At 40.9% G+C, this 16,282-nt stretch overlaps 1 protein-coding gene across 2 annotated transcripts in view; it reads left to right on the top strand.

Annotated features, from left to right (window-relative positions):
• The first annotated feature begins 2,675 nt into the window (after positions 1 to 2,675).
• The window catches only part of bbox1 (butyrobetaine (gamma), 2-oxoglutarate dioxygenase (gamma-butyrobetaine hydroxylase) 1), a 34,150-nt gene continuing 20,543 nt past the window's right edge, over positions 2,676 to 16,282 (top strand). Inside the window, exons 1-3 of one of the 2 annotated variants that reach the window (XM_015953901.3) lie at positions 2,676 to 2,812; positions 3,894 to 4,332; positions 8,274 to 8,388. In XM_015953901.3, coding sequence (XP_015809387.3) covers positions 3,928 to 4,332; positions 8,274 to 8,388 — 520 coding nt within the window. In that variant the 5' untranslated portion in view covers positions 2,676 to 2,812; positions 3,894 to 3,927. Of the gene's footprint in view, positions 2,813 to 3,051; positions 3,174 to 3,893; positions 4,333 to 8,273; positions 8,389 to 16,282 lie in introns of those variants that run through there. The other variant, XM_054732252.2, reaches the window with a different exon arrangement.

Genomic DNA, 16,282 nt, shown 5'->3' with positions numbered 1-16,282 from the left:
TCGATTCAGTTTATAAAAAAAAATGTTCAGACTTTTTGGATGCTTAGATTAACCCATGGTGAGAATGGTGTCACATCCCATTTCAAACATCTGCAAAACACGTTTTGGAGTCATATATTGAAGTTTGACAACTCCAAGTGACATCCTATACATTCATATATCGAAACTCATTTCATTTATTTGCTTTAATTTATGTTTTCCTACATTTTGATGTATTTATTTCAATCAGTTTTCTATTTCAAAAGGGTTTGGGTCCTTAAGGGTAAAAACATACTGAAATTGGGTCTCTACTGCACAATATATAGCACAGGTGTTTTCATAAATGAAAAAATTCAAGTGGATTGACCCTGAACACACTGGTGCTGAACAACATAGTTTAATGTTCCAGTACAATCTTAACCCTCTCAGGCTCATAATAAGTTTTGATAAAAGGACGAACAACTAAGTCTTTCAGGGGTACTTCTGAGTTAAAAAATGCTCATGAAGTACGTATGTGGAGTAACCAGATGGGTAGGTTTTAACGTTGCAAATCTGCAACGCCTCCCTCCAGAGGGTTAAGGTAAAGAATGCAGACAGATGAACCATTTGTTTGGTAGAGACGCCACTCTGAATGAAAAATTAGCTCTCAATCATTTCCTGCATCTGTTAATAAACGTTTGCATTGCCTTTTCCATGAAGAGTTGTAAAAATCAATAGAAGGTTATATGTAAAAAAAAAAAAACCTCATGTGTCTCATGGAAGGATGTGGAACCAAATCTACAGTTACAGAGCTGTCTGAACACAGGAGGAGAGGATTATTATACATTTATTGTATATTAGTATTTGTTTCAGCAAATAAGTACCACAGTAGCAATCATTTTACTGTATTGGTCCCAGAAGACCAGGAAGTACTTTCTGTTTCAAAAGTCTGAAAACGTTCTTATCCATATAAAATTTGAACTAAAACAGTTTGGTTATACTGAAGAATTAAAAGAAAAAAATTAGAATTAGAAAAATTGACACAATGTTGAGTGTGTTTTGTAGGCTGTTGGTTGTTTCCTAAATATTCTGTTTATTTGATAAATCACAGTATCATACATTTGACGATTAAATATGCTGTGTTATAATTTGTGTTGTGTTAATCTTTTAAGTATTTCTTGCATATGTTCATACTTGCCTTTATTCTTTCTTTTTGTTCTTCTTTGCTCTTGCTGTGAATGTGTTTGCTGCTGTGACACAAAATATCCCCAATGTGGGACAATAAAGGAATTTTCTATTCTATTCTATTCTATCTTTGACTGATGGTCCTTGATTCTTAATGTTCAAGTTTTACTACAGCCTTTTGTAGCCCCAAATTTTTTACTTTTTGTTTCCATTTCTATTTTTCTTTCGTAATTTGTCATCATCTCACATTTATCTTGAATGATCACTTATGTATTTTTTGTTCGTGGTTCATATATATATATATATATATATATATATATATATATATATATATATATATATATATATATATATATATATATATATATATATATATATATATATATATTTCCATGCAAGTGATTTTTTGAGTCTAGCATCAAATAGAAAAAAGGCAGCCTCCAAAACTCAAGGTACCAGTCAGAGCAACCAAGAGGAGACATCATAGGGATGCACATTTTCCTAATTTCTCTTAATCTTTTTATTCATCCAGTCACTGGAAAATTAAATGTTCATATTTTTAGAGTTTTTCCACGAGGTATTATTCAAGCTGCTCCGTAGTTGGCTCTCTTTATGTTTTTGACTGCGCTATGGTGATGCTATTGACGGAAGAGGTGTCCTGACCAATCACAAGCTTGCGTTCTCTGTCTCGTTCGACGGATGTTCAGAAAAGTGGTCTCGATTCCATCCGTCCTTGCGAGCCTGCTGGAGAGCCCTTGCAAGGACAGATAATGGCGTTGCATATCTCTGTACTGATGGAGAAGCATAAACTAGGCTTGATGGTCTCAAAGAACATCAGTTCCCACCGCTACAATCTCAACTAAATTCTATAGCAAATCGTACAACCTCAATTTTCAAAAACTGTTTTTGCAGCCAACAATTTTAAAGTTCACAGTTGTTACAACAGGAATATCATCTCTGGTGGAAGTTTTACTCACTGAACATAAAGTAATACAAAGAGCTGCTAAATTATCTTGCAAACAAACCATTTTACAAACCATTTCTTCCTGTTAAAAGGGAGTTTTCCTCTTTACTGTCGCTAAATGCTTGCATAGTATGAGGATTGCAATTTGCTGGGTTCATTATATAGGGATTTTTTTTTCTGATTGGCTTAATGAACTGACCTGTATTGGAATGTTCACCATATGAAGTGCCTTGAGACGACTCTTGTCGTGATTTGGCGCTATATAAATAAACTTGAATTGAATTCTACATGAACGTAAAGCAAAATGTGTAAAGGTTTATACTACCATGTTTTCATAAATCACAGACACAAATTTTAAGTTAAAATTTTTTCAAGTAATCTTGTTTGGCGTTGAGCCCCACCAGGACTAACCGTTATCTAATATATCCTGTCAGAACTGTTCCTTGTTTCATCAAACTGAGGTTGTTTATCTACAACACAGAGACATGCTTTTCAAAATGGCTTAAAGAGCCGTTTCTGGGGTGCTGTACAGTAGCATTATGAAACAGGTTGTATTCTTTATCAGCTGGAGCTGGCCCAGAACAGAAAGCAAAGATAAGTTTACACACGTGTGCTCACTGTGTTCTTCCTCTCGGTTCGACCTTTCGCCTACTTTCCTTCTCACACTGAAAACTCGTTCGCTCGTCGGGCTCACTGTTATTAGAGGTAACGTGTGTTCTGGTAAACATTTTAGTGTGTTTTTTCCGAAGTTTGTGGCTTATTAAACCCCCGAACCCGTAGCAAATGAGGTGTTTGTGTTATGGCTAGCTTGAACACGGAATTCCGGATATAGCCGCTAAACCGGCCGGCTTGTTAGCAGCCCGGTTAGCTAAACCGCTAGAGGGGCTAACGTAATAGAACAGAGCAGCTGACGCTAATCACCGTCATTTACTGTTGTGTTTAAACGCCTCACAACTTTAACACATCATTTAATCTCAAACCCTGTAGAAATCTGCTAATCATCATTGAAACAGTGTGTTAAATCTCGGAAACATCATGCAGGAAACCCTGTGACCAGCAGCAGCAAGTAAAACATGCTCCTTTACAGCAACTATCGGATTATTGAAATGTACTTACATTGTGGATCAAATACTGTGTTTTTGAGATGATCACTAGGAGCTGTAAGAAAGAAACAAACAAGAAAAACAAGTGTTTTGACAGTTTAATCAGCATAAACACTATAAATACCGACCATATTCTGAATTTAAAAGAAAAACATGAATTTGGTATTTTTTGACATTAGTTGGCTTTAATATTCCAAACTAAACTACAGTAACCTTTTTACACAGGCTGTATTTGTAGCTAGGGTTTTTTTTTTAATTACTTGCACCATACCTTTACCATAAAGTTATCAGAAGAGTGTATTCTAAGGTGCTGTGTGAAAATATAATTTTGCTGGATTAATTTCACAACTGAAAACATGACTGTGGAAGTGGTAGGGATGGCAGAGGTGTGTTAACCAGAACTGCATTCCACTTAGGAGTTATGCTCCTTTGCATTTTTAAAGAGCTCAATGCACAGCTGCAGGAGTGGAATGCAGCCCTTCTTAATACATCTGCACCATCCCTGCTCTTTCAAGGAAAGAGAATTAAGGCTACTGAAAAGAAAAAAGAAATGAAAGGTTATTTGTGTGTGTGTGTGTGTGTGAATATACAGACTTTTCCACACAAATATGCTACAAGGTATCACCGTATTAGGTTTCATTTACCCAATTCTACATTTTTAACTTGTTTTTTTTTTCCCACAGAGTTGTTCAGTCTTCCAGGTGCAAACATTCAGGAATGTGGATGAGCATGTTTGCACGTTTTGCCCTGCCTGTGCTGCAAAGGAACATCTCTTCACTAACCTACAAGGCCTTGAGGGCTTGTTGTAGAATCGAGATGACTGCCACTGCCCCATCCTCTATCATGCCTTCATTGCATATCCGTGGACATCAGACACTCGGTTCTGCTTCCCTCCCATTGGCTCGTCACTCAGTGAGGCACGCTCGGGCTCTGGATGAGGAGAGGCTGTTGGAGGTGGAGTGGGAGGATGGAGGCCAAAGTCTGTATCCGTTCACCTGGCTGAGAGACAACTGCCAGTGTCCACTGTGCACGCTGAAGTCTGCACAAGCCCGTTTGCTTCTGCTAGCTGATCTTGATATTCATACAGGAGTGGATGTTGTGGAAGTCTCCAATGACAACAAGGTATGCTGATGCTATAATCTGATGTATTTGTACACAGACACAGTGTGAGTAGAATACAGTGTTTTTATTGCCATTGCATGCAGCAACATTTGAGATTTCTCAACTATTATATTGGACCAATTATTTCATACAACAAAGAATTGTAAATGGTCTGTGTTTGTATAGCAACTTCTTAGGTTTTATAACCCCTCAAGGCACTTCATAACACAATCAGTCATTTAGCCATTCAGACACACATTCACACTCTGGTGATGAGCTACGATGTACCCATAGTTGCCCTGGGGCGGACCGAGACGAGTCCTGCCAAACACTGGTGCCACTGGTCCCTTTGACTACAACCAGCATGCAAGGTGGGAAAGTGTCTTGCCCAAGGACTCAACAACAGCATTACAACCAATAAAGAACATATTGATAAATACAATAAAGGGAAAAACGGAATAGAAATTTTCAATATATACAAAAGATAAAAAAAACATGTGAAATGCATAAAATGTTGCATATATGAATTGAAGAGGAACATTGCACATTATCATGGTCATGAAAGTCAAATGAGTAACATGTATGTACAGGTCCTCAAAAAAGTAGCATATTGTGATAAAGTTCATTATTTTCTGTAATGTACTGATAAACATTAGACTTTCATATATATTAGATTCATTACACACAACTGAAGTAGCTCAAGCCTTTTATTGTTTCTAATATTGATGATTTTGGCATACAGCTCATAAAAACCCAAAATTTCCATCTAAAAAATTAGCATATTTCATCCGACCAATAAAAGAAAAGTGTTTTTAATACAAAAAAAGTCACTCTTCAAATAATTATGTTCAGTTATGCACTCAATACTTGGTCAGGAGTCCTTTTGCAGAAATGACTGCTCCAATGCGGCATGGCATGGAGGCAATCAGCCTGTGGCACTGCTGAGGTGTTATGGAGGCCCAGGATGCTTCGATAGCAGCCTTAAGCTCATCCAGAGTGTTGGGTCTTGTGTCTCTCAACTTTCTCTTCACAATATCCCACAGATTCTTTATGGGGTTCAGGTCAGGAGAGTTGGCAGGCCAGTTGAGCACAGTAATACCATGGTCAGTAAACCATTTACCAGTGGTTTTGGCACTGTGAGCAGGTGCCAGGTCGTGCTGAATAATGAAATCTTCATTTCCATAAAGCTTTTCAGCAGATGGAAACATGAAGTGCTCCAAAATCTCCTGATAGCTAGCTGCATTGACCCTGCCCTTGATAAAACACAGTGGACCAACACCAGCAGCTGACATGGCACCCCAGACATCACTGACTGTGGGTACTTGACACTGGACTTCAGGCATTTTGGCATTTCCCTCTGCCTAGTCTTCCTCCAGACTCTGGCACCATGCAAAATTTGCTTTCATCCAAAAAAGTACTTTGGACCACTGAGCAACAGTCCAGTGCTGCTTCTCTGTAGCCCAGGTCAGGCGCTTCTGCTGCTGTTTCTGGTTCAAAAGTGGCTTGACCTGGGGAATGCGGCACCTGTAGCCCATTTCCTGCACACGCCTGTACACGGTGGCTCTGGATGTTTCTACTCCAGACTCAGTCCACTGATTCTGCAGGTCCCCCAAGGTCTGGAATCGGTCCTTCTCCACAATCTTTCTCAGGGTCCGGTCACCTCTTCTCATTTTGCAGCGTTTTGTGCCACACTTTTTCCTTCCCACAGACCTCCCACTGAGGTGCCTTGATACAGCACTCTGGGAACAGCCTATTCATTCTGAAATTTCTTTTTGTGTCTTACCCTCTTGCTTGAGGGTGTCAGTGATGGCCTTCTGGACAGCAGTCAGGTCGGCAGTCTTAGGGCCATGATTGCGGTTTTGAGGAATGAACCAGGCTGGGAGTTTTTAAAAGCCTCAGGAATCTTTTGCAGGTGTTTAGAGTTAATTAGTTGATTCAGATGATTAGGTTAATAGTTCGTTTAGAGAACCTTTTCATGGTAGGCAAATTTTTTGACATAGGAATTTTGGGTTTTCATGAGCTGTATGCCAAAATCATCAACATTAGAAACAATTAAAGGCTTGAACTACTTCAGTTGTGTGTAATGAATCTAATATATATGAAACTCTAATGTGTATCATTACATTACAGACAATAATGAACTTTATCACAATATGCTAATTTTTTGAGAAGGACCTGTAGGCCTATATATAGTGGGGTGGGGGATGGACTTACCTACTGCACTTCAGGTTTGTGTTATTTGTGGAAATAAAACATCAACAATTCTGAGCAAACAGAGTCAGTGGTAGAAACACGTTGCTGTTAGCCCATTAGTGGCGAGACGTCCAAATATCAGGAAGTATGACTCCAAATCCGATCATCTGAAGCCACTTTCTCCTCCAGCTGACTTCTACATCCTTAAACTGGCATACCAGAGCCCCCCCCCCCCCCCACACACACACAAACATTTGCCCTCGCTCTATAAATATTAACACGTTTTTCCGTCTACTCTTTTTAATATAATTCTGACGAGCAACTAAAGTCCCATACTCGTTACAAAAAGTAACGAAAGAGTGGGATCCCAGCTGAAATATCCGTCAAACTCAGAACTTGTTGCACAGCAGACCATCTGACATCAAATACACAGCGCTGCTTGCATGCTTATAAGCACATTCTGGAGGCCACGGTTTTTAAAAAAGCACTTTAGTTTCTTTACATTGAACTGAATAATTACACTGACATTTCTTTATTTTACTAGACAGGAGTCGGATGCAAGCAGGAGTTGTCATGGCACAATGACCTGTTGCTGGTCTCGGTTCAGTTTGCTGCGCCATGTTCTGCCAGGCTCAGCGCTTTGATGTGAGGCTTATTGTGTTCCAATACTGAAATAATTAAGTTCCATGTTGTCGTTCTTTTTTAAAACACAGAAACGGTTTTGTTACCTGTTATTGACGCTACAGTTTCGCCGACGGCTGCCGGCTTTTTCAGGCTGACGCTGATGGTGGCGCGTCACTTCCTTCTCCATTTATCTGCGGGCAGCAGAGGACGTTGTCGCCCTCTACTGCCCGCTCTCCCCTCTCCGACGATGCAGTCCCATGCGTGGTCCAGCGTGTAAACTCCGTCGTCCCTGTTCATGGTCCCACATCCACGTCTCCTTATCTCGATTGCTTCCTTGATCCAAAAGAAGAAGCAGAAAGTACAATAAAAAAGTCAGCCGTAACAGATCATTGCTCAAGAGAAAACCATATAATGGACTGGGACAGCACACGGATCATAACCACCGAACAACAAAAATACAAAAGATGGATCAAGGAAGCAATCGAGATAAGGAGACGTGGATGTGGGATCATGAACAGGGACGACGGAGTTTACACGCTGGACCACGCATGGGACTGCATCGTCGGAGAGGAGAGAGCGGGCAGTAGAGGGTGACAACGTCCTCTGCTGCCCGCAGATAAACGGAGAAGGAAGTGACGCGCCACCATCAGCGTCAGCCTGAAGAAGCCGGCAGCCGTCGGCGAAACTGTAGCGTCAATAACAGGTAAACAAAACCGTTTCTGTGTTTTAAAAAAGAACAACAACATGGAATTAGAAATAACGCACAGCAAGAACACACCTAAGATGAAATAATTAAGAATAAACTGCTCCCACGCTGTGCTATTTTCTAACCGCTTCATGTTTGAGCACATTTGTTTGGTCATGTGTCAAGCTCATTTCTTCTTCTGTGGTTGTCCATATATATTACACCCAAGTGCAGCAGAACAACTTGAAGAATTTAACCAGTCAAAACCATTTTACCCGGTTACAACATTAACAGCAAATAACCGGATAACTACGTACATCCCTATATAGTTATAAAGTATTTGGAACATAAAATGAGTTAACCATGAAAACTGTTGTAGAAGAAGAAGAAAGAATTTGGAATTGAAACCACAAATGTAACTGTAAGGAAAAATTAAATCAATAGTTTTGTCTCTCCTCAGGTTTCAGTCGTGTGGCCTGACCAGCACATCAGTGTGTTTGATGCAGAGTGGCTGAAAAAACGCTGTTTCTCCACCGCTGCCAGACAAGCAGTGCAAGAGGAGCTTTTCCTCAACAGTGAGTCTAATTTTATGGATTTCATACGTCTAATGTGTAAATCTTTACCTCTGCTAGTGTGGTTGTCCCCACTCTGTGTGTTGCTTGTCTCATGCTAAAGTTGTGGACAGTTGCAAACAAATGGACAAATACAGTTTGTTTGGAAAAACTGTCCGGAGAAAACCTCTTTGGTCTGACAAGAAGATGATAGCACCAGACATGATGAAAGTGGAGATGCTTGGCCGTTGTCCATTGCACGATAATAATAGAAAATCAGACACACTATATCAGCACTAAACCAGCTGTCGGCATGGAGGTGGAGGGGTGATCATTTGGGCCCAGGCAGGTTCATGTCATTGAGTTGACTGTGAACTTTTATGTGTACTGAAATTTTTATGGTCTTTTATCAGTTCATAAAATAGTGAAGAACCTCTAGTGAAGAACATAATAGTGGAGGGGAAAAATTCAGTTGAAGGTCGTATCTGAACCTAGAGTTATTGAGCTATACAAATGCCTGTAAAGATCTATAAGCTGAAGCTATAATTTAAAGAAAAATGGGCTAAAATCCTTCAGTAACAATGTACAAGACTTTTGAGGTCATGCACAGGATACATCCTTGGAATGTTTGGTCTTAGTTTTAGAAACTGAAAGAAACACACTACTTCTGAAATTGTGAATATTATGTTCATTTCATTGACTGTTGTATGTACACACACACACACACACACACACACACACACACACACACACACACACACACACACACACACACACACACACACACACACACACACATATATACATATCGTATTTTTCGGACTATAAGCTGCCACTTTTTTCCCACGCTTTGAACCATGCGGCTTATAATGAGGTGCGGCTTTAGTCAACCAGAAAGGATGGATGCTGGAAAGTCTAATGAAGGAATGGTTAAAGGAGTGCTACGGAAAGCGTCCAGGAGGATTTTTTTCACAGTAAAACGGCGCTGCTTGTTTTCCCAGCTTCACCCCGGGATGATGACAGCAACACGGACAGCGACACTGACATCGCCACAGAAAAGGTATGTGACGAAGCTCTTCTGAGGCTGTTCAACTCCGACACTGAAGAAGATGACTTCAGTGGTTTCAGTGCACAGGAGGACAATGAATAAACTAATCAATAACTTTTCTGTTTTGTTTGACACTGATCAGTTCAGTTACGTTCAGTTAAACTACGTTTTCAATTCAGTAGACATCTGCGGCTTATATTGAGGTGCCCTCTATAGTCCGGAAATTACGGTGTGTATATATATATATATATATATATTTCTAAACTTACAATATAATAAGATTCATGTATACAGGTCCTTCTCAAAAATTAGCATATTGTGATAAAGTTCATTATTGTCTGTAATGTACTGATAAACATTAGACTTTCATACAACTGAAGTAGTTCAAGCCTTTTATTGTTTCTAATATTGTTGATTTTAGCATACAACTCATGAAAACCCAAAATTCCTATCTAAAAAACATAAGCATATCATGAGAAGGTTCTCTAAACGAGCTATTAACCTAATCTTCTGAGTCAACTAATTAACTCTAAACACGTGCAAAAGTCTCCTGAGGCTTTTAAAAACTCCCAGCCTGGTTCATTACTCAAAACCGCAATCATGGGTAACCCCAAGATTCCACTACCTCTGCTCCGCTCCGCCCCCGCCTTCCACAGCCACTCGCTTCCGAACTCAATTTTTACTGGTACCCGCTCTACAATGGCTCCGCTCCGGTGCGGAGACCTGAGGTGCGCAAACAGGCATGCACGGGATTTTCGAGATCTTGCGATACAGTCCGAGCAATAAATGCGGAAGTTAGATCCAAACACCCGTTGTGTGGGAGAAGCATCGAAATGAACCGTTTAATCTGCCTATCATTTGTGTTGAGAGATCAGCAGTGTTTGGATCAACAAAGGGTGACTACTTTGATAGTGGAAACTGTATTTGTGGCTTATTTTTGTGCATTTAAAGTTCAGCCGCCATTGATAGTTGTTAAAAGTTGTTAAACCTGTGCATATGAAACAAAAAAATGCTTTTTGTTTATCGATTTATTGTGAAAAAACTAAAGCTGTGCTTGCTCCCTTTCCTGTTGGGCAGTTGTGATTTCTGTCCATTGACTGCGGAGGTGCTCCGGCGTCCGGCAAAAATAGAATTGATCCTATTTTTGCCGAATGGCGGGCGGCGCACTGCGCCGCACGGCCACAGTAGTGAAACAGCTTTGATTGACTACAACGGGACCGATTTTGCTGCGGAGTTCGTGCCGGAACGGAGTGCAGCGGAGCGGAGGTAGTGGAATTTTGGGGTTAGACTGCCGACTTGACTGCTGTCCAGAAGGCCATCATTGACACTCTCAAGGAAGAGGGTAAGACACAGAAAGAAATGTCTGAACGAATAGGCTGTTCCCAGAGTGCTGTATCAAGGCACCTCACTGGGAAGTCTGTGGGAAGGAAAAAGTGTGGCACAAAACGCTGCACAACGAGAAGAGGTGACCGGACCCTGAGGAAGACTGTAGAGAAGGACCGATTCCAGATCTTGGGGGACCTGCGGAAGCAGTGGACTGAGTCTGGAGTAGAAACATCCAGAGCCACCGTGTACAGGCGTGTGCAGGAAATAATCTACAGGTGCCGCATTCCCCAGGTCAAGCCACTTTTGAACCAGAAACAGCGGCAGAAGCGCCTGACCTGGGCTACAGAGAAGCAGCACTAGACTGTTGCTCAGTGGTCCAAAGTACTTTTTTTGGATGAAAGCAAATTTTGCATGTCATTCGGAAATCAAGGTACCAGAGTCTGGAGGAAGACTAGGCAGAGGGAAATGCCAAAATGCCTGAAGTCCAGTGTCAAGTACCTACAGTCAGTGATGGTCTGGGGTGCCAAGTCAGCTGCTGGTGTTGGTCCACTGTGTTTTATCAAGGGCAGGGTCAATGCAGCTAGCTATCAGGAGATTTTGGAGCACTTCATGCTTCCATCTGCTGGAAAGCTTTATGCAGATGAAGATTTCATTTTTCAGCACGACCTGACACCTGCTCACAGTGCCAAAACCACTGGTAAATGATTTACTGACCATAGTATTACTGTGCTCAACTGGCCTGCCAACTCTCCTGACCTGAACCCCATAGAGAATCTGTGGGATATTGTGAAGAGAAAGTTGAGAGACACAAGACCCAACACTCTGGATGAGCTTAAGGCTGCTATCGAAGCATCCTGGGCCTCCATAACACCTCAGCAGTGCCACAGGCTGATTGCCTCCATGCCACGCCGCATTGAAGCAGCCATTTCTGAAAAAGGATTCCTGACCAAGTATTGAGTGCATAACTGAACATAATTATTTGAAGAGTGACTTTTTTGTATTAAAAACACTTTTCTTTTATTGGTCGGATGAAATATGCGAATTTTTTGAGATGGAAATTTTGGGTTTTCATGAGCTGTATGCCAAAATCATCAATATTAGAACCAATAAAAGGCTTGAACTACTTCAGTTGTGTGTAACGAATCTAATTTATCTGAAAGTCTAATGTTTATCAGAACATTACATAAAATAATGAACTTCATCACAATATGCTAATTTTTTGAGAATGACTTGTATATACATATGCATTTGTGTTAGTCTCAGGTTGATTTACATAATCAAACTACCTAGGGTTTGAATACACTACAAACTAAAGAAATAATTACTTATGCTGAACTCTCTGTCTTTCTCGCCCCCTCTGTGTGTGTGTGTGTGTGTGTGTGTGTGTGTGTGTGTGTGTGTGTGTGTGTGTGTGTGTGTGTGTGTGTGTGTGTGTGTGTGTGTTGGTGGTGGTGGTCAGAGGGGCCGACGGCGCCAAATGGCAGCCTCGCCTCTGTCAGACCGCCCCAGGGCGGCTTATACCATCACTAGCAGTGTGTGAATGTGAGAGTGCATGAAAGCGTCTTTGAGTGTCCTCAACAAGCGCTTTATAAGTTTGATGATGATGATTATTATCTGTGTGTGTGTGTACGCACATGCATGAAGGAAAACATTTGACAGGACATGAGATAAAAGGTCTTAGAGCCTTCTTGTAACTATCACATAGCAGTTATAATCAAATGGTTAGTGGATGTTAGTGTTAAAGTAGTCTCATCTCTTTCCAAATGTATGTAAATTGACACACTGGTGGTGGAATGTGGCACCTCATAGATAGGATTTATTAAGAAGCAGTTTCATAATCACTTACTAAAGCTTCTTAGGTGTGTGTTCTTGCTGTGTCTTTGTAAATCCATGCTTTCGTTCTTTTTTAAACACAGAAACAGTTTTGTTTACCTGTTTGTAGCTACGGTTTCGCCGACAGCTGCCGGCTTCTTCAGGCTGACGCTGATGGTGGCGTGTCACTTCCTTCTCCGTTTATCTGTAGAGGGCGACAACGTCCTCTGCTGCCCGCAGATAAACGGAGAAGGAAGTGACGCGCCACCATCAGCGTCAGCCTGAAGAAGCCGGCAGCTGTCGGCGAAACCGTAGCTACAAACAGGTAAACAAAACTGTTTCTGTGTTTAAAAAAGAACGAAAGCATGGACTTACTAAAGCTCTAGATATTGGGCCGCTCTGAAACTAATAATCACTTTTTAATTATTGTTGATGTAACAGGGAAAGAGATTAATTCCAAGAGGCCATAAATCAACACAGCTGTCTTACACTTAAACAGAAAAGCAAACACTTTTCTGAATTAGTTAGTTTCAAAGCTGCGACTAAGGGCCATTCATCAGGTTACCAAGCAGCAGGTGCTACCTGGCTGTACTTAAACACCATGACAACACGTTCAATAAAGCTTGTCACACATGACTTTTCATCTTGTGTGTGATTATGAACGTCATTGTTTATACACCTCTGCAATTACAGGTTCCGTCTAAAATAAATAACTTTCAACAACATAATACATTATAATGAAGTTTAGCCCAAGTGTAAAGTAGAGTGTAACTAAGCTACAGTGATTTTATTTTTATCCTCAAATAGTTTCATAAATTTACTAGAAATTCAGTTGTGTGCCGTGATAAAGGTTACATCATCCTTTCATATAACTTGTAGTTCAGAACATTTACTAACAAAAAGAAGAATAAAATGATAAAATTGTTGCTCACCTTGCACTAAACCTGAGTCCGTCTGCTACAAGTTGCTACAAAGAAGCAGCCATCCGCCACGACTCACTGGGGATCGAGAAGACAGAGCACACACACCAACACAGACACAGACACACACACACACACACACACACACACACACACACACACACACACACACACACACACACACACACACACACACACACACACACACACACACACACACACACACACACACACAGCATATATACCAAGTAGTCTTTCTATGGCTACATTGTGATTTCTTAGTAAATATTATATTTAGTAAGAGATAAACTTTTTTGTCTTTATCTGAGTGAATATATAATTAATTCAACAGGTGAATTAGTAGAACATTACATGTCAAAGAAAGTTGAATGTTATTTTCAGGAGAGGGAGAATGTTAAGTGGCGTGAAAGAAAGAAAGAAAGAAAGAAAGAAAGAAAGAATCTTTTATACAGTGCCTCTCAAGGTAAAATCACGAGGCAAATCACAAAAACAAAAAATTAAGTATAAAAAGATGAAAAAAAAGGATTAAAAATAAGTTTTAAATGAAAGATCCAGAACAGAATAGATTTATTAATCCCACCCTCATCATAGCAGCACACACACTTAGAGAATAATAAGATTACAGTTAAAACTGATTCCAGCCATGTTTGCTTTTAGAACTTCAATAACTTCATACTGATGACTCACATGAACACAATCCTCTGTTTAGTGGATGCAATTACATCATGAAGTTAGCTTAACATGATAGCAGGGCTGCACGATATTAGGAAAACCTGTGATATTCGAAAACAGTAATTAATATTGCAATGATGGTATTACTTGCGATAAATAAAAACTTAACTCATGAACAAAAATAATCAAAAACAAAGAAATAAAAATAATCATAAAAATGAGAAAAGCAAAAGATGTCAGGAAAAGGAAAAAGAAAATGATCAAGAAAAGGCGATCAGTGGATCCCGGGAAAAGCAGAATCAGCAGAAAGAGCAGAACAAAGCTAACTCAGGTGTTTGCTAACCATTAAAATTAAGTGCCATCCGCCTTGGGGGCAGGCATCTAACCTATGATAACCCACCCAATTGGTCAAATGGGTGAAGAACTCTATTTGATTTGCCAAAAAAACATAATGCTTCCGTTTGATTGACAGAATGCATTATGTGTACCAAACATGTGAGCTGACCATTCATTGGGATATTTATCTGTTCTTTGCGATTGGCATATTGTGCATGCTGATATCGCGATAACGATATATTTACGATATATTGTGCAGCCCTACATGATAGATTACTTTTGTTTGGCAAAATATATTAACTGGTAATATTATGAATGGCCCTTAGGGCTGTCGCGGTTGAGGAATTCCCCCTGCGGTGATTCAGGGTGGCTTAATATTGCGGTGTGCGATATTATTGCAGCCCTTTTTTATTGCAGTTCTATCTAAACATAATGTTTACACATTTAAAAAAGGTTAAAAATTGCCGTGCCTTCTTTAATAACACTTTACTGAATGCAGATCAAAGGGCAGTAACAACACAGATCGCAGTAACTTTTGTTTCTCCGACAGTCGGAGTCCGACTGAACTTAAAAACAACAAAATTCAGGAGGTTAAACTTTTAAATGCAAATTTGGCTGCAGCATCTAACAAATAAGAAACAAGTCCCCATTTTGTTTAGTTGTTTAAAATCAAGCATAAAAAATTACATGTACCGGGTGCGCGCGCGCCGGGGGGCGGGCGCACTATCATTTCACTTTCACACACACGAATGACAGTGATTTATAGCTCGGTCACTTCCTTGTTACCTACAAGGAAAACCAGCATGATAACTATATACGGTTTGAGAGAGGATCTGAGAGGGGTGGCAACATTTCCAGCAACACTGAAAACCCTCTCGGATGGTGCGTTCGTTGCACTAACGCACACGTACTTGCGTGCGACTCTGGCGAGCAAAGGGAATCTCTCCCGGTTGTTGCTCCACCATGTCAGGGGGGTTTCTTTAGGGTGGATGCATTCCTCCTGCAGGTAGCGAGTGAGCTCCAGCTCGGCTCAAACTCTCTTCGGGACGGTTGCAGAAGCAGTGCTTGTCCGGGACTTCAGCAGGTCTCCGAGCGTTTATTTATTTATTTTTTTGCCGCTGGTGGCAGCTCTGTCTCGGCCAAGGACCCTGGCTGCGCAGCAGCTGACGTACTGAAAACCAAAGTGCTCCCAAAGGAGCGAAGTAACGTTTCGTTTTGATACCAGTGCAGCCATCCTTCTCAACATGCATCATTGAGTTGAACCAAGTTCAGTAATCGCGTTGGCCCATGATGCAGCGCGGTGGGTTTCTTCATATTGCGATATTTCATTTTTGCGGTTACCGCGACAGCCCTAATGGCCCTAGATGAAATTTAAGCAATTTTACTTTAATTATAACTAAAAGCTTTATCTATATACAACTATAAGCCTCCCTGGAAAGGTCTACGCCAAGGTACTGGAGAGGAGGGTCCGATCGATAGTTGAATCTCAGATAGAGGAGGAGCAATGTGGTTTTCGTCCTGGCCGTGGAACTGTGGACCAGCTCTATACCCTTGCAAGGGTGATGGAGGGGGCATGGGAGTTTGCCCAAGCAATCCACATGTGCTTTGTGGATTTGGAGAAGGCTTATGACCGTGTCCCCAGGGGCATCCTGTGGGGGACGCTCCAGGAGTATGGGGTGGGTGGCTTTCTGTTAAGGGCCATTCAGTCCCTTTACCAGAGGAGCGTGAGTTTGGTCCGCATAGCCGGTAGTAAGTCGGACCTGTTCCCAGTGAGGGTTGGACT

The sequence above is a fragment of the Nothobranchius furzeri genome, chromosome 9, assembly GCF_043380555.1.
Source record: "Nothobranchius furzeri strain GRZ-AD chromosome 9, NfurGRZ-RIMD1, whole genome shotgun sequence".
In the NCBI taxonomy this organism is placed as follows: domain Eukaryota; kingdom Metazoa; phylum Chordata; class Actinopteri; order Cyprinodontiformes; family Nothobranchiidae; genus Nothobranchius; species Nothobranchius furzeri.
This window is presented reverse-complemented; position numbering and strand designations above follow the sequence as displayed.